This window comes from Siniperca chuatsi, linkage group LG1, assembly GCF_020085105.1.
Source record: "Siniperca chuatsi isolate FFG_IHB_CAS linkage group LG1, ASM2008510v1, whole genome shotgun sequence".
Lineage (NCBI taxonomy): Eukaryota > Metazoa > Chordata > Actinopteri > Centrarchiformes > Sinipercidae > Siniperca > Siniperca chuatsi.
Genome location: NC_058042.1, coordinates 15495564 through 15518998, shown reverse-complemented (window position 1 = coordinate 15518998; position 23435 = coordinate 15495564). Strand labels below are relative to the sequence as shown.

Here is a 23435-nt window from a genome sequence, read left to right as displayed (position 1 = left end):
CAGTAGGAAAAGCACAGGTGTAAATAATACAAATAATGATGGCTGAATTCCATTTAGTTGCTTCAGCTTCAGGGTCCTTGTATTGCACATTGGTTCACTGTCTCACTGTCATGATTTACTGGGACATTTATAAATAAATGGAGCCATCATTAATGTTATTTATAACACCTGTCAAAATGTCTGCCGTGAAAAAAGTCCATTAAAATCTGAAAACAACATGCATTATATAACAACAGTTAGAGCCACACAGTAAATGACCATACTGCACTAATTTAATGTATTACTATCAACTTAGTAATGTCAGGAACCAAGCAAAGACAGACTACACTGAGTAAAGGCATGCATGACTACTGTAGATCGCCACTCTCGGTTTGGATGTTGTCATGCATGAGAGTGTGACGTGTGATGCTGTTCTAGTAACATACTGATCCCAAGTCTGCTGAAAGTGGGCGCGAGGATGAGGACGAGGAGCGTGGCGATAGAGAGGCGTGGCGGTCTCCGTGACTCAGGGTGCGTTTGCGCTGGCGGACAAGGGCCTTCTGGTGCCTCTTCATCCTCTCCAGCTGCTCATCAGCACTCATCTTCCCCCTCTGCTGCTGCTGCGCCGGTTCCCCAGAGTACAGACGCTCCAAGGCACTTTTTGGTCTCTCCTGAGAGGAGTGGGAGGAAAGAGAGTTGATAACATGAGCAAAAGGTGCAGCAGAAGTCAAAGACGTGAAAGAAAATAAAAACAAACCTAAGCAGACGGTAAAAGCATAGCTAATGTTACTAAGGAATGAAAAAGGAACACGAGACATTTCTGAGGGTATAATTGGAGCATATGGAGAGAATCAGGTGCACAGTGTACATTACAAATAGTGTAAAAAGTGTCCAGTCCCACAAATGCTCATTTTCCTTCACCAGAATAATGCTTATTTATAAGGAATTTGGATACATTTAGATGGTTATTAGGTTCAGGCAATAATTCAATATTATTGTTTATCGTCTATCTATAAAATTGTAGCTTGACAAAGTTCTTGCATCAAGAAATTATAGTTTAAGGTTCTCATGTCTAAATGATTAAAATCCATTTTACCAAAATCTGAGATCTGAGATGCTTGAAAACATTTACTTTTTGAAAATTAATTTTCTTTTTTTTTTCTCTAGTAAAACACTAAAAAAACATTTGACTCAGTGGGATGAACATGGGTTTTTACCATGTGATTTTTAAATACTGGAAAATATAAATATCAAGATTGGAATCTGAAGAGAATCTGGTTTTTTTTTTTTACAAATTGAACATGATGTAAAAATTTTGAAATTCTGCTAAATGTCGTTATCTTGGCTTTTAAAGACTTTACTAACTCTAACAATACCATCCACCAAACAAGCTTCTGTCCATTTGCTAAAATTCACCACATTTAAAAAATATATTATTAATTTTTTCAGAACATTGTATTCTTTCAAGTCTCTAGTGCAGAAATAACCTGTGAATACTTCCAGCTGGGCTTGATGGAGGACTTGGGAGAGCCAGAAGTATTAATGTGAGCTCCAAATATCAGATAATTTAACTTTAAGTTTAATTCCTTCATGAATTTCATTGATGTCATCTAGAATTGGAGTTACATACTACTGTATCTGTGCTGTCTCTCCACTGATTTGGTTACTCACTTTTGATTCACTCTTTACTATTTGGTTCTTAGTTAATTCTGAGCCTCACCTTCATGCTGACAGCTGAGGCTGCTCTTCGGAGGGTCACATATGAAGAGATGCTTGAAGACTGATTTAGCCTAAGCGAGGAGCCAGCCACTCCTGAGGGAAAGCCAACAAACATTAAAACACCGTTCTTGACTTGGCAATATAGCCAAACGCTAGTGTACAATTTAAAATATGCTACAGCTAAATAAATCTGTTCTACTGGCTCTATCATCCGCGTACCTCTACTAGGTAACGTCTGATAACCACCATGTCCAGATGCTACTACACTGATGTGGCTCGAGCCGTCTCCAGCTCCCATAAGCTCTGGATCGCTCAGGAAAGGCCTAAGTTCCACCTGAGATACACAAACAGAGATTAGAAACAGACAAGAAACTGAAATTTAGACATTTAGACATTTAAGCAGCACAAACACAAAAATACAAACATAGTGCATGTACCTTACTGTCTCCATTAGTGTACTGGCCAATCTCTCTGTCCCTTTTGCGTTCATCTGACTGTCGTTTGAGGCCACGTACAGAAGTGTGTCTTATGACCGTTGTCTCCCGGGGCAACGGGGGCACAGCAGGGGGATGCTCATCAGGACTGTAGAGCTGAGGTAGAGGAGGTCTGGGAGGCACATCATCCTCACCCTGCACACAGAACAACTGTTAAATATTGATAAATACTTAAAATGACAAACAAGCATCAACCTCACATTGCTCTGACTGTAGCATCAGTCCTTTCTAAAAGACTACAAAACCACTAATGAATATCTGATGCTACATACAAATTTGTGGATACTCACATTAAAGTTTCCCTGTGGAGTTTTTGACCTCTAGTAGCACTATGGAGCTGTTTTTTCTACGAGTGGGTCCCGATACACAGTCCTACCAATGGTCACACTATTCCACTGATCAACAGGTGGCGGTTACACGCCAACATATGCCTAAATGTGCCAGCATAGGCAGGGAAGAATAAGACTACTAGCTAGTAAACATGGATTTAAACAATGCTGGATTTAAAATACTGCAAAAATTGCAAATGTTTCATAAGGAAGGAAATGCACCCAACATGTTTGTTAGACCTCAATACACATAATGTGAAAAACACTGAATGTAAACATAACTTTTGATCGTTTACAAGAACCCTCCACAGGGCACCTTTAAGCTATGTTTTATTTATTTTTCTCCACACCAGTTGAAGGGTACATAATAATAAACTAATAAAAACCAGAGAACTATGGGAGTCCTCATAGCTCCCTCATAACTGGGGACCTTTGTTGCATCTCATACTCTCTCTCCCCTTGTGTTATATCTGTCTCTATATTGTCTGCTATCCAATAAAGGCAAAAATTCCAATGAAAGTAATCTTACAATATAAAAAATAGAGCTACATTTAATTAGTGATCAAATGACTAGTCTATTAATTGATTAGTCCATCAACAGAAAATTTAACAATTGTATTAATAGTTTGAGTCATTTAATGGGCAAGAATGCTAAACAGCATTTTCAGCTTTTCAAATGTGGGTATTTGCTATTTTTCTCTTTCTTTCTGTTTTATATCATTATAAACTGAATATCTTTTTGGGTTTTGGACTGTTGGTCGTATAAAACAAGCAATTTGACATTATTAACAAAACATTTAAATTGTTGGAAAAAATAATTGACAAACTAATTAATAATGAAAATAATTGATAGTTACAACCCTTTATGTAGTGCTGAACACTGACCCAAAAGGTGAAGCTTTTCTGTAAGGCACAAGTGATATTTTTGACCAATCACAGTTGGTGACACAATTGGAGATGGCATAAGAAGACTGTGACTAGTTTAGTCAGCAAAGCTACACAAACTGCATAGCACAAAGACTTTATGCAGCTTTGTTTTTCATAGATGTCCTTTATTTTGTATGAACCAGCTGAAGTTTATTCCTGTGGCAGAGGTCACTCACCCATTTAAGCCCACTGGTGATGGTTACAGAGTGGTGTAAGGGCTTCTGGCTGGGGCTGGAGGAAAGGGTGGGGGTATGGCTACTTGGGCTAAGGTGGGGGCTGTGCTGCTGCTGCTGCTGGGACAATCTCATCTCCATAGCAGAAGGGCTCCCAGACACAGAAGGCACTGATGATGCCGACACTGAAGGCACAAATTTCCTCTCTGGGGAATTGTATATGAACATGTACACGATTATAGAGCTTTAATGGCGAGATACAGTAGCATGACCACATGGCTTGTACTGTATTGCACAGTCAGCAAATGCCATTAGCTTTGTAGACATGAAACCTGCAGGTAGCACTTGTCTCACCTGGGTTGGTAACAGAGGAAATAGTGACTTTGTAATTGGCTTTACTGGTGCTGAGGCCTGCGATAACATCCTCAATCCTCCACAGCTCTTTTCTGATCTGGACTTTCTCTTGCTGCTCACAGAGAAACACAGAAACACACACATATACAGTACATACATACAGTACACATTTTCTTTAACACACACTGTAAAATTACTTGTGTACGAAAGCAATATTCATGAAAAGTCATCTATTTTGCCAAAATAGAGTTTTTAATTTAAAGCTGATACATGATCCCCTGAACAGAAATCAACCACACAGTATTCTTTGCTTTGTCTGTGCATAAGAAATCAGTAATATGTAACTCATTCCCACACACATACCCATCCATGAGAATGAATGCCTGTGTGTGTTAACAGATCACTGAGCCACAGACCTGAGAGAGATCGCTGCGGTTCATCTGTCCCTGCAGGGCTGACTTTAGCCAGTCCACATCTCTCTCCAGCCGGCTGTACTCATTCCATGCGTACTCCATCTCCTGCAAACACAGAACACACTCCATGTTATAATACGACAAGAAACAGCTTTCAGACACTTTACTCATTTAATGAGGTTCCAATTCGTTATACAGAGATTTACAGTCACACTTTACACATACAGTAAGCCCATGTGTGGTGAGATGCAGTTGGAAGTAGTAGAGAGTAGGTGTCTTCAGTTACTTTAGTTTTATTATGCTTTCTCACTTGAAATCAAGTTTGTTAAATCTGAATCACTTGGATTCGATCTGTTGTTTCCATTGTTCAGTCAGTCTTATACATACTTACTGCGTGTATTGAGAGCATCACAAATGTTTGAACACAGTGTGGTTGGAAATGTTTTAGACACAGAGCCAAAAATACTCGTTTACTCTTGCGTAATCTTGTGGTTTATTTTTAAATGTTCTGTTGAAACTTGTCTTTTTTTCATTTTAACACTGATGATATATTTTAGCCTCAGGTTTGTCCCTGAGCACTCATTTTGATAGTCACAGTCAACCTGAAACATTGTGCCAGTTGCAGAAACCATCAAAAGGGAACTATTAAAAACAGAAGTGACCATATTGTTTCCTACCAATAAAAACATAATGCAAGTGGTAGCATGTACGTAGCAGAGGAGACCATGTGAGTAGTTTGATTCAGAGTACCTTACCTGCCAAAACTATGTTGGGGGGGGCACATTACATATTTTAACTTTGAAGAAGTCAAAGAAGCTGTATTTTTATTATAAGCAAAATGAACTGTGTCTTACTGTTGAGACTTGGGATATTTCAGCCCTGATGTGCACCACATCCTCTTGCAGTAATTTCTGCTGATAGGCAATCTTCTCAGCATGGGCCGGCTGATCGCTGTACTGCTCCATCTGCTGGTGGGAAACATCCAGCACAGACTCCAGCTTGTCCTAGATAGGGACAACACAAGAAGCAATTATGGACCACACCAGTACACCAATACAGGCTGACACACACATATAAATACTGTACATACACAAGAAAAAAGCTCATTTGATTTATGTATAAAACAAAAACCTTGTCCTCCTTCAAAGTGCGTATCCTGGCCTCTAGCTCCTGTAGAATCTTGTCCTGTTCACACAGTCGACTTAATTTCACCTAAAGGGAAAACATATTGAAATAATAAGAATGCAGGAAAACAAAGGATAGAATCTACATCTAACTCTCCTTCTTATTACTCTCTGTTTATATGATTTCACAGAGTGTAGACATAATGCAACAAAAGAACAGGAAAGAGATGAAACAGTGACTGGGCTGATGTGATATAGTATCTGTTTGCAACAGAGGCCGGCTGTTCCATTCTTGTCTTCGTTCAACTATATTCACAACAACGCAGCCAGAGAAGACGAATCGATCGTCTACTGTAGTCTTCGCTGTCTGTAAATATGTCAATAAGGCTCATCTATGTGAAAAGCCCAGAGGAATTCCTCTCATCAGTGCAGTGAGATCAAAAGGCTCTATACTGTCTGGTTTGGAGGCAAGATCTGGTAATATCCATTATGAGTAATCATAATCAAAAATCCATATTTTCAAATTCACTTTTGGAGAAAACCGTGTTTATTGAGAGTGACAGATTTGTTTTCCCAGAAATGGGTTATGTGTTTATGAAAACAACATAAGACTGCCTAGTTCACAGTCTTTCTCACACAGTGGATTTTTTCTCAGATCTATTTATCATTCTGTTCAATTAATAATTAAGCTGTTTTTATTTTGCTGCTGTATATTGTTGTTTTTAATTGCATGAAATATTCATTGTTCAGACAAATTTTTGGGCAATTTCTTATAAATTGTTAAAGTGGAACAATGCTAATGATGAAAAGCCAGGACATCCATCTTATTTACCTCTATTCAGCAGAAAACAAAGAATGAAAAAAGCATGATCAGGCAAATCAAACTGAAAAATTTAACAGCTCAACATCTAAAACTCCCATTACATGTATTTTTCCCTTTAAATTGCAGGGAGGAAAATAAAAGCTGTGGTCGATGCTCTCAGGCCCTGACTGTGCAGTGTGGATGGGTGTCCCCACAGTGTTGCAATGTACATACGTTCCTTTCCCTCTGCAGCCTCTGTTTACCACAACTTAAGAACACACACATACAAAAACCACACTAAAACACACAGTAAAGTCAGACTAAAGTCAGCTGCTTCTCTGTAGTGGATTGTAAGAAGAAATTGAGCTCTTAAAGAAAAGGAAGAGATGGATAAACAGGGTACTTATCACTGTTTCTTTCCTGAGAACATAATGATTCACTTACATCAGCATCACTTTCTGCTATTTTCACAGGCCTTGATGGTCTTTCTGTTTTTAAATGCTCACGTCCAGTAACCTGAAATTCCCAATAGCCACAAATAAAATAAAATGTTTAATATCAGTAATTGAAAATGACATATTTTGAATACATTTACTTTAATGCTTCCAGTAAACAGATAACAACATCTGCATGGATTTCCAACAGTGAGGCTGCTAGACAAACAAGCTGGATGGATCTAGATAAAATAATGAAGAAAAACAAATTCACACAACCAGGAAAAAAAGCATGAGCATGAGCTGGTATAACAAAACTTTGTGCAGAAGCTGAGCAAAAACATTTATGCAGAGAAATTTTCTGCATCTTTGTGTTCAGGGAAACCCTAAAACCCCAAAGCTGCTCTTTCCTGGCTGCTCATTACTGTAAATAACCAGGTCATTTATGTGAACAACGATGAAGGAAAATTATTCTTCAAATACAGATTTTATGATTCAGAAACATAATGGTTAAGGTTGATGTAAACTTTAATTTCATTATTTCTACTTCAAAAAGCTTCAGCGTGTCACTTGGGTAAATGTTAAACTGTAAGTTATCAAGGCCTCTATTTTCATGGCAGTGTGGTAAGGCAGTATGTGTATGCTGGTGGAGAGAGCAGTGACAGTGTGGACAAAGCCACTGGTGAGAGACTGAGAAGGTGTGAATAATTAAAAATAATGAGCTGTGTGTAGCTGCACCAGCCATGGCATTATAGCTATCAGGGTCCTCAACACAGTTTAACATAACTTTGTTTAAGATCTGCAAAATTTTAATTGACCGACAAGCTCCACCTGCCTCCAAACAAAAACATCATAACTGCCTGCAGCTTTGAGAGAAATCTGCCATCTCTAGAGCCATGCCAATAGCATCGGGCCAACTTGAAATTTGTTATTGATTATGCCTATTGTATTTCTGTGTCATGAACGTGGCAGAAGATGCATTACACAGCATTATTCAGCAGGACTGCATGTACTGAATTATATATATATTTTTAAAAAATTCTGAGCACTTGTTCACATACTTTATCATTTCAGGGCCTGTATATTCCTATTACATTCCTACAATGTATGGATTTAGAACATATCTTTACAGTGAGCTTAATATACTTTCTTCTTTTATTCTTATTTTAGGTCATTTATAACAGCATTATTATAAACTACTCTTACGGAACTTTATTTTCTGGAATCAGTTCTGTTGTAGTTAGAAGTCACTTTGATATTTTTCTCTTTTGCTATCAGTACAATAATATACTTTACAGAGGTTCTCTAGATAACTGGGCAGAGATCTGTCTGCCAGTTGTCTGTCACAGTTAGCAATGCATGAAGTTGAAAAGTGTGGGTGGAATATTCATAACACACCCACATCAGGATCACCACACCCAATACAAATCAGCTCAGTTAAAGGGGCATTCCACCTATTTTACATGTCAAAGTCAATTACTAGTCATGTGGAGTACTACACAGCCTGTGAGAACAGTTTTATCATGTATTCTGTGGTTCTGGAGGGAGCTTTGTCAAGTCTGGGAAAATGACTCAAGTGATCACTAGGATATCTTAGCTTGGACTTGGAAACTACAAGTTTTTAAAAGAAAGCCTGCGTTACATACTTGGGGCATTGAGTTTGAAAGATGTGGATGTTTACCAGTCAGGGAGGGTCAAATGAAACACAATATCAAGTTGAAAGGCAACTATCAAGTAAAAATAAACAAATTTTGACCACTTTTTTTGTAATCTGTCTGTTGCAAGTTTGCCAACTTTATGTAAGTACAATTCTAAGTTTCTGTAGTACTCTTTCAAGACCACGGTAAACACACCCTACTACATGTTATTGTCCGTTTCCGCCAGTTACCACGATGAAACTAGAGGCCCTAAAATTTAAGTTGTCACTGCCATATCATGATCACATTGCCAGTATATTTCTTAAAGAGCACCACTGGGTCATCTCTTATGCTCTAACAAGCAAAACAAAAGCAAAGTGAAGCTATCATAACAAACATTGAGTACATTCAGAAATGCTCAACAACATGCAAGGAAGCCCTCTGGCATAACGACTTCCTTTTCATCATCTCAAGTCTCATAGCAGTTTTGGAGTATCACACAGGTCGGATCAAGGTATCCATGTGCAAAATCCGGCATAATTTCCAGAGATGCATCACATTCCTTTTGAAAAGCAGTGGAATGGTCTGTTTCACTTTGTATGCACACCATCCTTACATTCCAACAGTACCCAAAACTCGGAGTGGAGTTTTCAAACACATTGTGTACTGAAACGATCATCGGGTCAATACTTTGGATCTGTTTTGAAACAGGAAAAGGAGAGATGTTACAGGATGTACTGTACATCGTTAGAGGACCTCCCTCCATTCCAAAACACAACCCAGAGTTCTAATTAATGCAATGTGGTGTTAAACATACAAATCAATTGGGATCAAATGCTTTGCACAGGTCTAAATGGAATATATGCCAATAGTTAGTTAAATGAGATAGGCTGCTTAAATACAGCAGTAATAGGCCTTTGCAATTATACTATTTATAACCCTCACATAGGAATTGGAGTTCACATGACTCAAACATTTTAGAAATTCAGCCACGTGCTGAAAACTTCAATTCCCATCAGGACGAGCTTAACTTCAACATGTGTTAGGGTTAATGGTATCACCCCATTGTATCTGAAAGTACAGTACTATCATCCAATGGAAAACTGAATATCAGGACTTCTACTTAAGTAATAAGCCAAACATTTCACTTTATATCAGTCACATTGGAGTATTTGTTGGATTAACCAGACTATTAATGCAAAAATGGCTTTTTAAATTCTCAAATGGATAATTTACATAATAAGATGACAGTCAAAAGACATGTTAATTCCATGTTAAGGAAACAGTAGAAAGCACAGCGCAGAACAGAGGAAAGACAGGAAAAGAGGAAACAGGGAGGCAGATGTTAGAGGCAGCAGCAGGAGAACAAGATTGCAGTCCACAGAAGGGAGATGGAGAAGAGGATGAAAAGGATAAAGTGGCATTTACTTTGTTGGAGCCCACCTTCAGATCTAGATACTCCAGGTCCTTCTTCAGTTGTATGTAAGTATCATCAGCCTTTAAATGAGCAGTGGAGAGATAATTCATTTGAAATGAAGCTGCAAAGGATAATGGGTGACCAGATGACTCTTAAGGCCTTTATTTGCTGTTCAGGCTTTGCTAACAGAACTTTAATTAAGTTGGTCTCAATTACAGTTTACATCTACCTCTGTATTTTTATCTACAGTTAGTAAAGCCAAACTGTTATTAGTAATCTGGTTTACTGTCTCATGTTTGACCTCATACACAACTGAGCAACACAGATCTTGTGCATGACATGTGGTCAAACTGAGTGTTTATACTTTATACTTCTTCATAAGCATGGAGGATGGCCAGCGAATGGTTGGATGTTAGAAACTGGGTGGAGTTGTCATTACTGAGCACCGTTGCAGCTTCACTGTGGTCTGCTAGTCTCACAGCAATGCACTGTTTGTGAACAGGGTCATAAGGGAGACTGTTTCCTGATGGCTGCTTCAGAATGCCAAGAGCTAAAGATTTATGAGAGCACACAGAAAAGTAGATACAAATGTGTTGTATTCATCACATATTCTTTTTATATCTATCAAACAAAGGAAAGTATAAAATGCAGGCACAGTCGACAAGCAACATGCTTCAAATATGGCTTATTACTTTTTACAAATAGAATAGCACAAGCCTCTGAAAGCTTTGAACAAGGTGGATGACATTGACTGTAAAAACACTAATGTATAGCTTAAAGGCAATCTGGACAGTCTGAAGTGCAATACAGTGCGTGCCAAGATGGTTTAATAAACTCGACAACCAAGCAATACCAACAGACCGCACAGTCTTATGAATGACAGGGAAGTCATATATGGGATTGGCTGGGTAGAGGGGGACCACAATGCACTGGCAGGGGTTGCAGTGTGCTATAGAGGAGATTAGGGAAGTACGAGGGCCCCTGACCTGCATGCTGGGGCCTAGAAGGCCGTTGTGCTGGTGGTGCTGCAGGTGAGCGAACGCATCGCTGGGGCTATGCACACCAGCCATCTTGGCCTGGTGTCTCCGAAGCTGAATGAGGAGCAGAGTCAGCTCCTCTGGCTGTAGCCCAGTTTAAGGGCCGGAGGCCAGTGAAAGCGCAGGGGGATGAGAGAAAATACTTGAGAACCATCTGGGCAGTACAGTAGCTGAGAGAGCAAAGTGGTAGAGAGGCCAGTATACTTTTGCTTCATTAATGTCCTAATAACAGTGTAAAAGCTAGAGCTGCTCTATGGAGACTGGGAGAATGACTTCTGGTGCTATCAGGGATTTTCTGAAAATAAGGGTTATCAGAACTGATAACACTAAAACAAATATCATATGGCATAAAAATTAAACAGTCAGCTCAATCAGGTCTAGATTCTACATTTTGATATCGTCAAAAAATGTTGCTACTATATGACAGATATCTTTAATATGTTATAACCTAGTTATGTAGTGAATGTAATAAAGAGGATCATACCGTTTTGCCATGTAAGCTGGGTGCACTGACAGTGTGTGTGATGTAGCCCATGGCTGGCATGGACCTTCTCTCTATTTGGGATGTCTGCAGAGAAACAAAATTCATCAACTTGTTATTACAGATCTAATAGAGTCAAATCAAACAGAATGTCTAATTCACTAAGTAATCTCCAATAGAGTGTTGAAAGTGAGAGATAGACCACTCTATGAATCAAAGTTAAGCCATTGCCTCCAAGTCTGCAAACAAATTTGACTACACAGCAGATTTATTTTTTCATCTATCCTTTCTCCCTTTCATCACTCCTACTCTTATTTAAAACAAGGTGTGCCCTGAGTTTTAGGCGCTACAGGGCTTGGAAAATTTGACGTTTTTGCTTAACACACAGAATTAGCGAAAACCAGGCCCACTACAGAACCTTAAAAGGACACAAACAACAAGAGATTTAATTAACTACACATAAATTATACTAAACCTGCTTTCTTAAAATAACATTTGTTTGCTACCAGCAAGAGAAGCACTGTAAGCCATTCCCTTTGAGATTCCCATGCCACTATTTTTTTGCTGTATAATAGGTTTTTTATTTAAATGCGAGATCAGAAGAAAGAGACCGCTGCTAATGTTTGAGATAGAGATGTTTATAGGGTGCTGAGGAGCCCTGGGCAAATTGGATTAGCTACTAATAAAACATACTTCTTAATGATATTCCACAGAGGGGTATGGATTGCTATTACTTAAGTCAGAGAGCACCATCAGCCCCAAAGATGCTGGGTGCACCAAAACTAAGTTCATTGCAGACTAAATTTAGTTCCCATAAACATTGCTCCCTTGGTTCATCTTGCATAGTCACTGTGACTCCCTTTGTTAAAAATGTATCTTCTTCTAAAGGGTTTTCCATAATTGTGCGTCATTCTATTTTATGGTTATAATTAGTGTCTTGACATTCGGGTGAATGATGGAGGAAACAGAGCATCTGTGACACTTTGTTTACTTGTGTAAGGCCAATGGGTTGGTTATGAGGCTTGTGTGTGTTGGCAAATGTGGTGATGGTTTGGAGGGAGATCTTTTCACATGTGGAGGGTGTGGTGGGCAGACAGCGCAGGGTGTGGATGACAGGACGGCCTCTCGCTCCGTCTCCTGCGGCAGTGGTGGTGCTGTCTGAGCGCTACGACGGTTTGGGGAACAGCAGAGTAGCAAGCTTTTACTCACACATGCTCACACCACCTGTGGAGTGGGCCTGGGTGTGGACTGTGTGAATCTGCAAATGATTCACATGAGCATCAAAGTGTGTGCCCTGAGAAGCCGGAGCCTTCTCATGCTCCTCATGCTAATCTTCCCATGATGTCCTTGTGAGCTCATAACATCCTTCAAGTCAACATCAATAGATACCTCACATCCACTATCCGAAGCTACCGTGAGAATAAGACCTTTGTCATTTGGCTCATTACATGTGAATCATCATATTTTACTTCAGTCCCTGCCAATGACAGGCTACTGACATTTACTGTGTAACAGTTTTACAGTGTTAAAGCACCAATGACTGAGTATCAGCACATAAATTCATCAAAGGTGGGAATTCCATCCATTCATTTTCTATACCAGTTTATCCTGTGCAGGGTTGTGGGGAACTACACCTATCACAGTACACATTAGGCAAAAGGCAGGGTACACCCTGGACTAGTTGCCAGTCTATGGGGTCGGACTTCAATAAAATAATTTTTGCAAGTGTTTTATTGTTAACTGAAACATATGAGGTAATTCACTCCAACCAGTCTTACTATGAGTGTGATAGCAGTGTGATACCACATTGGGAACCAACCTACTGGTGCCCCTTGCCAATCACCACTCCTCTTTGCCAGTTTGAGGACATCCAAAACACGCTGAAGAGATGTGTCAGCTAGGGCTGCAACTAACATTTAGTTTCGTTATCAATTAATCTGCCAAGTATGCCCATCACAATTTCCCAGAGCCAAAGGTGACATATTCACATTGCTTGTTTATTCCAACCAACAGTCCAAAACTCAAATATATTCAGTTAGTTAGTTCAGCATAGTGATATAAAACAAAGAAAAACAGTAAATGCTCACATTGGAGAATCTGGAACCAGAGAATGATTGCTGTTTTTGCTTGAAAAATTACTGATGACTCGATTATCAAAATAGTTTTCTATCGGCTAACTAATCAATTAATAGACTAATCATTTCAGCCCTAGGATACACCATGACAGCCCACCAATATCCAAAGCCCAAAGTGTTTCGAGGTAAATCTTGTCCACCAGCACTGACTTGGCCAGTTCCCAGTAGTTTTAATAAAAACGCAGTTGACTGCATTTGACTGTAGTTTTGTGTCAGGCAGATGTTACTGAGTATCCGGGACATGAATTATAGCTCTACATGGATAACTTATTCCTAGACTAGGCTGTATGTTTGCTAACCTAAGCTATAGTACATACTTATTAGAACTTTTTGAATTATTGTTGTCTTAATTATTTGGAAAGATTTCTGATAAGTAACTCTTAAGAATTTTGCCTAGAATACTAGTACTACTCCCCAAGTAGGTGTCCCACCTGAGAAAGTTGGGCACAAATATGGCCAGGGGAGCTGGATCTTGTGCTGTCCCCAGGTGCCACTTCATCCAGGGGCCTGACTGTGCGTCTGTCTGAAGGAGTGTGTGGCCTGCGAGGGGACAGGGGTTTGAATGAGGTGGGGACAGACGGTGGGACTTCACACGGGGACGGAGGGACAGAGATGGAACGTGGCATCTCCACAGTAACTCTAAAAGATGAAGAGTCTGTGAAGTTAGGGCCAGTATAGATAGGAGCAGTGGGGCTGCCATGACGGAACTGCTGCCGCTGCTGCCACTCATACAGCTGCCACACCATTCCCTCCTTGGTGGCCATACGCTCATCGGTGGACATGCGGAAGTGGCTGAGCCGGTCATGGGCATACTTGTAGTCACTGGGCAGGTTGCATGTTGCCGGAGGTGAGTTGCTGCCAGACGGGAGACGGGGAGACTTTGGCAACGACTGATAGGTGGCATCCGCTGTGCTGGCTTTGGGCTTTAAGGGAGGAGTCCGCCGGGGGAGGTTGTACTCAGCAGAGGGAGCACTGAGACAGAAAAACACAAGGAAGTATTTTACTTTTATATAAGGTATTTCATAATATCTGTCCACAATGAGAATTCTTTCTCTACATAAATTTAATAAAATTAAATAAAAGCCACTAGAGGGAGGCATTTACTCAAGATATTTTTTATCATCATTCATGCTGCTGTTATAGAGACATGTTGGTCGATTCATACCGACTGTGTGAAATCAAACTGACCTCTTCTGTGGGTCCCCTTTTTGAACTTTGACCCACTGCTCCACCTGAGCCAGTGTATTCTTCCTCTGCACATGTTTCTCAGTGTCTGCACGCGAAACAAAGCCCCTCTGATAGACAAGATTTCCATTCTGTTCCAGTGGCAGGTCCACTTGGATTACAGTTTGCTGACCATTCTTGTGGGCGGCACCATCGACAGAGTCTGGCGAGAGTCTCTCTGTTCTCTCCTCTGTGGCTGACTGGCTGGGTCTCCCTTGGATCTCTAATCCATACCTCACCTCGTCTCCATGAGTCAGTAGGATGCCGTTATCCGGAGGTTCCTCTCTGTCAGTCCTGCGAAGGCTTTCTGACTGAGATAAGTTCTGGCTGACGTGGACATGGTTGGTCTGTGGGACTGCCTGCTGTGCAGCCTTCTTTGGCTTCTCCACCTCTCTGTGAAAAAGTGAGACAGGATGATTCAATATATCAACAAATGTTAATCCTGCATGTAAACAATTGAAATAAATTGCTTTATACAGCCTACCTTAAATTACAGCGAGTATGCACTGAAGTGTTAAAATACTTAATTTTTCAACTATTACACACAGCTACACTTGTACAGTTATTTAATCATTATCTAATTCCACCCCATTCACCTTATATTATGATGAAGTGCAGCACTATTCTTGAAACAAGGGATTACACAGCATTAAGCACTGGATAAGAAGCACAATGAACACTCAAATTAACCTTAAGTGACCCTAAAGGTAATTTCTCAATCAATTTGCAGACACATGGTCAGATTCATTAGTGAGTTTCTCTCAGAAAAGATCAGAGACCATAGGGAGTTGTTCAATAATTTTCCATCTGCACTTTTCATATAGAGAGGAAAGAAGGAGAGTAGAGCCCTTGCTGGAGAATACATTAGGAGCGAATCCCCAGGGAACACTTTGTCAGTCACTTTGTTTTCATCAAATAGCTTGGAATAGCGTGCAACTCTTCTTAATGTGTTCAAATGATAAGACTTGCATTTCATAAGGTTTCACGTTTAAATTAATTCATCCTTTTCCCACTTAAGTGAATAAGAAATGATTTAAAATGTCTTATTTTCAAACTGTGTACACTTAAAGGTTGCTAATTTCTGCTGAAATAATTCCTAAGAGGTAAAATATGAAGGTATGAACAGTAATAAAAGGTGTATTTCAGCTGATTGAGGTACATGTTCTCATGGTAGATGGCAGTTAAGTGATTACCTCACACAGAACTTGGTGGAAAGTTTAGTGTTATCATTTATTATTACTTCATTAGTGCAAAGCATTTCATATAATTAACGTTTCATTTAAAGGGACCAAAACAAGAATGGAATGCCAAGTGCTTTCCAAAATATAAAATGTAGGAGTATTGACTTAAATTGGCCTCTAGGTGGCATTATTGCACAGACCATTCAAACCATGCAGTACATCCAGATAATCTAAGATGTCTAAATGCTGTCTGTAATGCATTTACCACAGACACAGTAGTCACAGTCTGTACTGCAGACTATTTCTGACATCAATTATGAATATTTTCAAAAAATAATAAAACATTATGCACACAAATCTGCTTTGTACATTATGATTACTGCTGTCTTAACACAATCTATAACTGGCAATGGGCTGCAATAAGCCTCATCTATACCAGACCCAGATGTATTCCACACACACACACACACGAAAACTGCAGACATCTTAGTGCCCCAGAACAGACAGACAGGGTTTTTGTTAAAATAAAGCCCATGTAGGCAAGAAAAAGGAGCAAATGACAGTTATGAAACCAATATCAAAGCAGTCCAACACTATAGTTAATGCATATAATCCTCAATACTTAATGCACTAGCAAAACAGATTATTAAAAAGTACTATTTGGTCGAATACTGTGACACCCAGGTTTGTCTCAAGACAAATCCAGTTCACAGAGATATTTGTGCTTTATGGAAGGTGAGACGTTGGTACTAGTAGAAGTCAATGGGAGAAGTGAACCCTACTCTTTAGAGCGAGACCAACCTCTTTATAGTGTGACTCTGCTGCATCAGCGCAGCCTGGTTCATGGCCCGGATCCAGCCATTCATGTCCTCCTGTGTGTCAGCACTGAAGAAATATGTCCGCATCCCGCAGTGTTCTGCCTGTGAGCCAATCACAGAGTTCTTATTGTAAATGTAGGAGCGCATTCCTGTATGGCTCGCCTATTAAAGAGAGAGAGATCGAGAGGGAGAGAGAGGATAGATGTGAGAACTTCTTACTGAAGACAGGAAAAAGCTGCCCGTGAGGGTGATGAGTGAAAAATTGAGTGCTATTTACGGCGGCTGACAGTTGTCAACTCAGTGAGGACAAAGTTTACGGCAACATTTTACTGAAAAACAGAATAGGGCGGGAGCAAAGTGCTGCAGCAGAAACAATGTGAGCATTGTGCTGTTTCTGGCCACAAAAAAGCACAACACAGGTTATATTTTCCAACTGCTTTTCAAAAAAGCTTCAGCAAAAAATATACAATCTCTGTAGCACACAGAAATTTGATAACAACTGCAGCAAACAACCATACAGTAGCAACAAAAAGGCAAGTATGGGCATCTGTCACCATTTTAGTCAGGATACACACATATAACCACACATCATAAACATTAGCTTACCTCTTGATATTTCTATGTGGTGGTGTAAATCAGTCCTAATAACCTGAAACCCAATTGTGATGCAGACAAACAGCGATACCATAATAAAGGAGCATTCAGCACCTTTTTGCACAGGTACATAGCTATAGTATTTTATGTCCTATTGTTTCTGCCCCAATATAATTGACTTCACAGATTACCTTCTCATTTTAAATCTGCAAAATATAAATATAAAGCAATAGTTAGTTAGTTTAATCATACTGTATATTTCTATAGTCAATGTTTTTGTGTAAGTTGCTAGTTATTTCACATTCATTTCATAAAACTTCACCACAACAAAATTCATGCATAGCTGCTACAAGATGCTACCACAAGAACATCCACAACACAAAACTGAACAGCATTATATACATTGTGGAAAGAGCGTGATCTTCACCGAGTCTAGTACCACAACATGCTAAATAAACAGGCAAAATCTGCAAAAATATATACACAGTGACAGAAAAAGGGTCCTTCAGTAATTATGAAGATACAATCCTGATTTATCATATGTATCCTCACAAATAGAACTCCACCTACAGAATAATAAAATACTGTATAAACATGTATAATTAGTGCAAAGTTGGCTTAATTGTAAAGGGAGCTCTGTCCTTTTATTAGTCTGTTATAATGCTCAAAGCAGGTCACAATTGATATTACAATTTTTTTTAAGATTATTTTTTGGGCTTTTTGCCTTTATTCAATAGGAACAGCTGAAGAAAGACAAGAAATGTGAGAGGGTGGATTTGAACCCACACCGCTGCCGTAAGGACTCAGCCTTGTACATGGGGCATGTGCTCTACCAGGTGAGCTACTGGGGAGCAAAAAAATAAAAAATCATCTTTAGGCAATATGTGAGAAGCCAAACACTGCTTCAAAACAGATGTAGAGAAACAAGTTTACAGTTTATATTGTATTTTCTACTGTAAAACAATATAAAAATAATGAATGTACAGCAGGGGGCAAATTGCTGATGGCAACAGACATCCAATGAAATGCAATGAAATTAGAGAAGAGTGTGGGAAAAATGACTGAGACCCTGTCGTCCCACCACTCCAATGATGATGAGAGTGTGATAAGTGATATGCAGCAACAAGACAAATACCAGAGCCACTGAGCATCAACGTTTATGAGATTAATCAAATGAGTAAACTTGGCAATGTGAGTGTCATGCTCTACCCATTGACCACATGAATAAAAAACACTCTGTGGTCTGTTGGATTTGAAATGAAATGATGACTGAGGTTAAAGTGTTGACTCTCGCTTTGACTTGAGTACACCCATATTGGGTGAACAGTGTAGGTACTGTAGCCTTGTCGTTGTCCCCTCACACTGTCCGAGGATTGGGGGACTATAAAAAGAATTATGAGTCCTGCACTGAATGTGCAATTTTCTGTGTTTCATTTCAAATCCAATTTGCTGGAGTACAGTGCCAAAAATATACAATACAAAAATAAAATATGTCACTGTCCAAATACTGCACTGTGCATGTAAAACAAAAGCTTTTTTTTTTTTGCTGTACCACAGCAAAGTGGTTTATTAACTAATGGCACCCCTATGTGCTCTGGCATTGCCTATAGATGACTGTAGTCATGCCTGTACATGGTAAGACTTTGATGCACATTTAGAAATGTGCATTCAGCAGCTACTAGCATTATATGAAACAAAATGAGCTGAGGCGTCCCACTGATGAGGCTAAAGTGAAATCAAATACCTATTCATGCAAGACAGGAAGCCTGTGTGATTCAGGATGGTCGACCGCAGAGAACAGTACTCACTCCGCCAGCGCACACACACCAGGTCACAATGGGAGGCAATTGACCAACAGGGAGTGAGAGAAACACAGTGAGATGAGCAAAAATAAGAGAACAGGAAGTTACAGCAGATCAGTGCTGACTCAAAAAGAAAGAACAGAAATGACTCCAGCTGTAGTCTTATGGCAGTCATCACAGAAGCAAGAATGAGTAAGAGTGGCCGCACCAAACTTGTTTTGATACTTTACAATCAGGCACATCATCGTGGCATCACAGCACAGTCTGCAGTGCTTGAAGGAAGGTAAAAAAATACTAAAATATAAATATTTCATCTAAGTACTGTACTAACATATACAACCTGTTTCCCACAACCAATCTTTTGAGAATATTTTTAGTGCCACCATCTCTAGTCCATTATTTCAACTCATTATTTCAGGCCAGCACAAACTGTAGTCTGTAATTCACCGTACATGTCAGAGGCTCCAACAGTCTGAAACATCCCATTGTTAAACAACATCAGACATCTACTGAGCTGTTGTCATGCTTACTTAGCAGTAACTGAAATTTTCCAAAGCACCTCAGATACACATAATGAAATCTCCTGCTCTTTAATGCATGATGGCTCAGAGAGAGCTGAGGGGAACAGAGATCTCTTAAATACAGGGTGTTACACCAGAGCCCAGGCTCCTTTCACCTAACCTTACATACACTCCCCAGCAAGTGGTGGGAGGAGATGGTGAATAGGCTGAATGTATAATTAATATTCCCAGCAGCATAATCATCACACAAATTCCACAGTATGTAATATAATCTTTAAAAAGATACATACCAGACGAGCACACACATTCATACACACACAGACATGCACTCATACTCAGACACACACAGAATCCAAGAACAAAAGCCAAAGTACAAAGGAGCTGAAAGGATTGCAACAGAATGCCCTGAAGCTGCAGTGGTGCATCAAACATTCAGGCACTATTGTTCTTTGCAACAAGCTCTGTGTTTCCACAAAGGAGGAGCTTGATAATGTTAACACTTTTGCAATAACCAGAAGACAGAAATCTGTTTGCTGTCCTCTGGCAGAATTCACAGAGGGAAAAGAGAAAAAGACTTTGCCGCATGCAAGGAAAGTTCTGTCGCATACTTTCAAATAAAAATGACACTATTACCATATGTGTGCAGGCTCACTAGGTGCAGTATAACAGGCGAGTTATGTGCCATTCAGATTTCAGTGAAAGAACAAAGCTCTTGCACTGTGCACACCGTATTGAAGACTGCACTGCTGCAGCCTCTCCCAAGACAGTGGTAGGTCTACCGGCACACAGTGAAGATTTCCTTCTGCCGCTGCTCACAATAGGTGAATAAAATCAGACACAAGTCTGCTTTACCTGAAATGCATATGCTAATATGAATAGATCGTCTACTCTTTAGAAATTGTGAGCAGAATACATAAAGGGTTGTACTGCAGCCAACCACTGTAACACCCACCACTGGGTTCGTGTTAAAAAAAAGGTCACCGACCAGAAGGTCAGAAGTTCCTTCGGACTCCACACAACTACACTTCAGAAAGAAGTCTTCATATAATTCAGTAGCTGAGTTGCATGCAAAACCTTTCTTGCACAAAAATGTGAACATAAGTTGAAATTTTCTGAGTAGCAGTGCCTTACTTTGATAATTTGTTTTTATAATTTAATATATAATTTAACTGTGTGCTACAGACACAGAGCATCATTTTGGTTGGTACTCAGTTCAATACCCATCCCTAATAGTTAATCATGTCTTCAAAAAAAACAAGAAAAAAACTTAAAGGAAAAACGAGAATGCGATCAAGGCAGCAGGGAGTACCCAACCAGCCTTGTGTTAGAGAGACCACAGTAGCAGTCTGTGAGGATCGGTATCAAATAGTGATGTAGCAATGAATATTCTTAGAAAAACTGTAAGTAGTGAACAAGTTTTGCTGGCTACACATGGACATGATAACTTCTTTTATAGATCTGATTCAATGCTACGTCAACGTTACCTTGAAAGCGTATTTGCGGTTTATGTGGTCATCAGGCTCAACTGGTGCAATGACATAACTGGGCAGAGGGATGCTACCCAGAACCGTCTCCTCTCGGCTGTCTGTGAAGCAAGCACACACAACACGACACACAGACTATCGTTACAGACATCCAAAACAACAATCTCTAATTCTGCCAAGATCTTTTACGATGTTTACGAGTGACTGCATATTTATGAACAGCAGGAAAATTAGTGAGGCATAATTCATGGGTGACTCTTGTCTGGACGAGGCCATGTGGCAGCATGTGGCACGAGGTGGCATGTGGCTTATTTATTATTCAGTGTGATTAATGGAGGAGAGGAGGTAGATGCTCTGGCAACACAAGCACAGATTACATCCAATAATAAAACACAAGAAAGGAGAAGTGGGAGGAAGAGATAGCAAGATATGTCATACATCTCATTATAGACCATCATTAATCAAGAAATGTATCTTCCCTCAGAAGAGATCACCCAAGGTTTGTATGTCTGATTTAACAATCAAGACCATTTTAATTTTTGTCTGTTAAACTCTGACTGAGTGCACTTTTCATAGACTCACCTTTATAGTAAAACAAGCAGTAGTCTGACAAAACAAACCACTTCCGTTTCCACAGTCGCATTCCAGAGCTGTCCTGGAGGTGAAGGGGGAAATGCAACACAGTGTATTTAGAAAATCCTCCTTGCAGGAACACAATTTAATTCACATTTTAATTAAAAAGTGTAGTTTGGGAATACAGCACTCATTAGCAGTGTGCATATCATTAGAACAATAGTTTAATTTCATTTAAGTTTTTTTAATGGCAGCATTTGCACAAAACTACAGCCTCTACATTTAACTCAGTACTGTAGGTATCTAACTCTGGGATTGGTCTGTGCTTTTTTTGTTTGATACTTTTTAGGATTATGTGTTCTCATGCGACACTCAAGCCCAGATTACAAGGGTTTTGTAAGGGCAGTCTGAGCCTTCATTTTGTAAATGTTACAGTTCATAGGACATCAGATTCTACACAAAATGATAGATTATTCTTAAAAAGAATTAGAAAGACACAGACTATATACAGGGAAAGAGGGAACCACAGAGGAACCACAAAGACCCACTAACAGTAGGGAAACCCTCAAAACAATGATGTAAACTGTCATGTTTATCTAACTCCTGCTCTACTCCTGTTGTAAAGTGAAGAATCCTTTTGCAAGGAAGGTAATATCTGACTATGGGACTACTGTGACTGATATTCTCACTGTGACAGATTTTAACATGTGTTGACTCTTTAACATGTGCTGCTAGATACTCCTAGCCTGGTGGGGTCTTTTTTTCAGACTCACAATAAGAGCAGAGGAACCCCAGCTCACCTGTTTATAGAGCCAGCCTCTCACCACCACTGGGATGTTGAGGTTTCTTTTAATAGCATGATCCCTCTTGCCAAAACTGTGTACTTTCCCTGTACCTCTGGAGCCCTGCAGAAAGCAAAGAAAATCCAGTAGAGTTCATTTTGTGGTGGCTTTGGTGAAGAAATGTAACCCAATTTACTTTGCTTACCTGAGGTAACATACAGTGATTAATAGAGTAGTACTGTATGTACTGTACTGGGGGGGAGATCCAATGCAGGGGTGTGTGTGGATGACCAGGAGTTCAATGAATGTGGTTTGTGTGGGGACAATAAACATATAACAATAACAAGATGCTGATGCTAGCAAGGCTATATTGCTGACCCAAATCCTTTTTTAATTTTAATTTTAATTCAACCTGACTTGTTTTACCAGTAGTTTCCCCAATATTGTTAAAGATTGATAAACATTATATCAGTTTACACGAGGGTGGGGGGGTCATGATTTTTTGGGCTTCTGAAGGGGGGATGAAAAAGTTTGAGAACCACTGGATAGTTACTTGGCATGAAGGAACAGTCTTTCAAAATAGTAAAATGGCCTTCTTTCCTGGAACCTTCTTCTTTTAACACCCATAATGAAAAGAGGAAATACCAACTGGCTATTCCTGTGGATGCCTGCATCCATTTATAATCAGGCATATTTTTAGACTTAGACATTTCAGACTTCATATTCTCTGTAAAAACTCGATCATCTCAGGTGCTTTTCTACAGAAATACCTGGGTTGTCGGGTTGACCAGCTGGCTAAAAGAAGACACAAATGTTGAGGGGACAAATACGCATACCCAATTCCTTATACAGTCATAAATGTGACATGTTTTAATTAGACAAAATGAAAAACACCAGAGGGACCAAAAGGTGAGGTGAGTGAGTCACACAAAACAATCATAACACAGACAAAGTAGTATTTTTTACATTATCTGTTAATCTGCAGATTATTTTCTCAAACA

At 39.6% G+C, this 23435-nt stretch overlaps 1 protein-coding gene across 15 annotated transcripts in view; it reads right to left on the bottom strand.

Moving 5' to 3' along the window:
• plekha7b (pleckstrin homology domain containing, family A member 7b) overlaps positions 1-23435 on the bottom strand; it is a 68816-nt gene that overhangs the window by 9493 nt on the left and 35888 nt on the right. For 3 of the 15 annotated variants that reach the window (XM_044197851.1, XM_044197899.1, XM_044197960.1), the window contains 20 exons: positions 22453-22557; positions 21662-21734; positions 21080-21180; positions 16662-16840; positions 14644-15072; positions 13887-14427; positions 11324-11407; positions 10789-10923; positions 9814-9882; positions 9002-9082; positions 6759-6830; positions 5520-5600; positions 5243-5392; positions 4392-4493; positions 3976-4087; positions 3625-3827; positions 2136-2327; positions 1918-2032; positions 1700-1791; positions 426-650 (listed from right to left, as the gene is read on the bottom strand). In XM_044197851.1, coding sequence (XP_044053786.1) covers positions 426-650; positions 1700-1791; positions 1918-2032; positions 2136-2327; positions 3625-3827; positions 3976-4087; positions 4392-4493; positions 5243-5392; positions 5520-5600; positions 6759-6830; positions 9002-9082; positions 9814-9882; positions 10789-10923; positions 11324-11407; positions 13887-14427; positions 14644-15072; positions 16662-16840; positions 21080-21180; positions 21662-21734; positions 22453-22557 — 3141 coding nt within the window. Of the gene's footprint in view, positions 1-425; positions 651-1699; positions 1792-1917; positions 2033-2135; positions 2328-3624; positions 3828-3975; positions 4088-4391; positions 4494-5242; positions 5393-5519; positions 5601-6758; positions 6831-9001; positions 9083-9813; positions 9883-10788; positions 10924-11323; positions 11408-13886; positions 14428-14643; positions 15073-16661; positions 16841-19016; positions 19376-21079; positions 21181-21661; positions 21735-22452; positions 22558-23435 lie in introns of those variants that run through there. The other 12 variants (XM_044197859.1, XM_044197868.1, XM_044197879.1 and 9 more) reach the window with 12 other exon arrangements.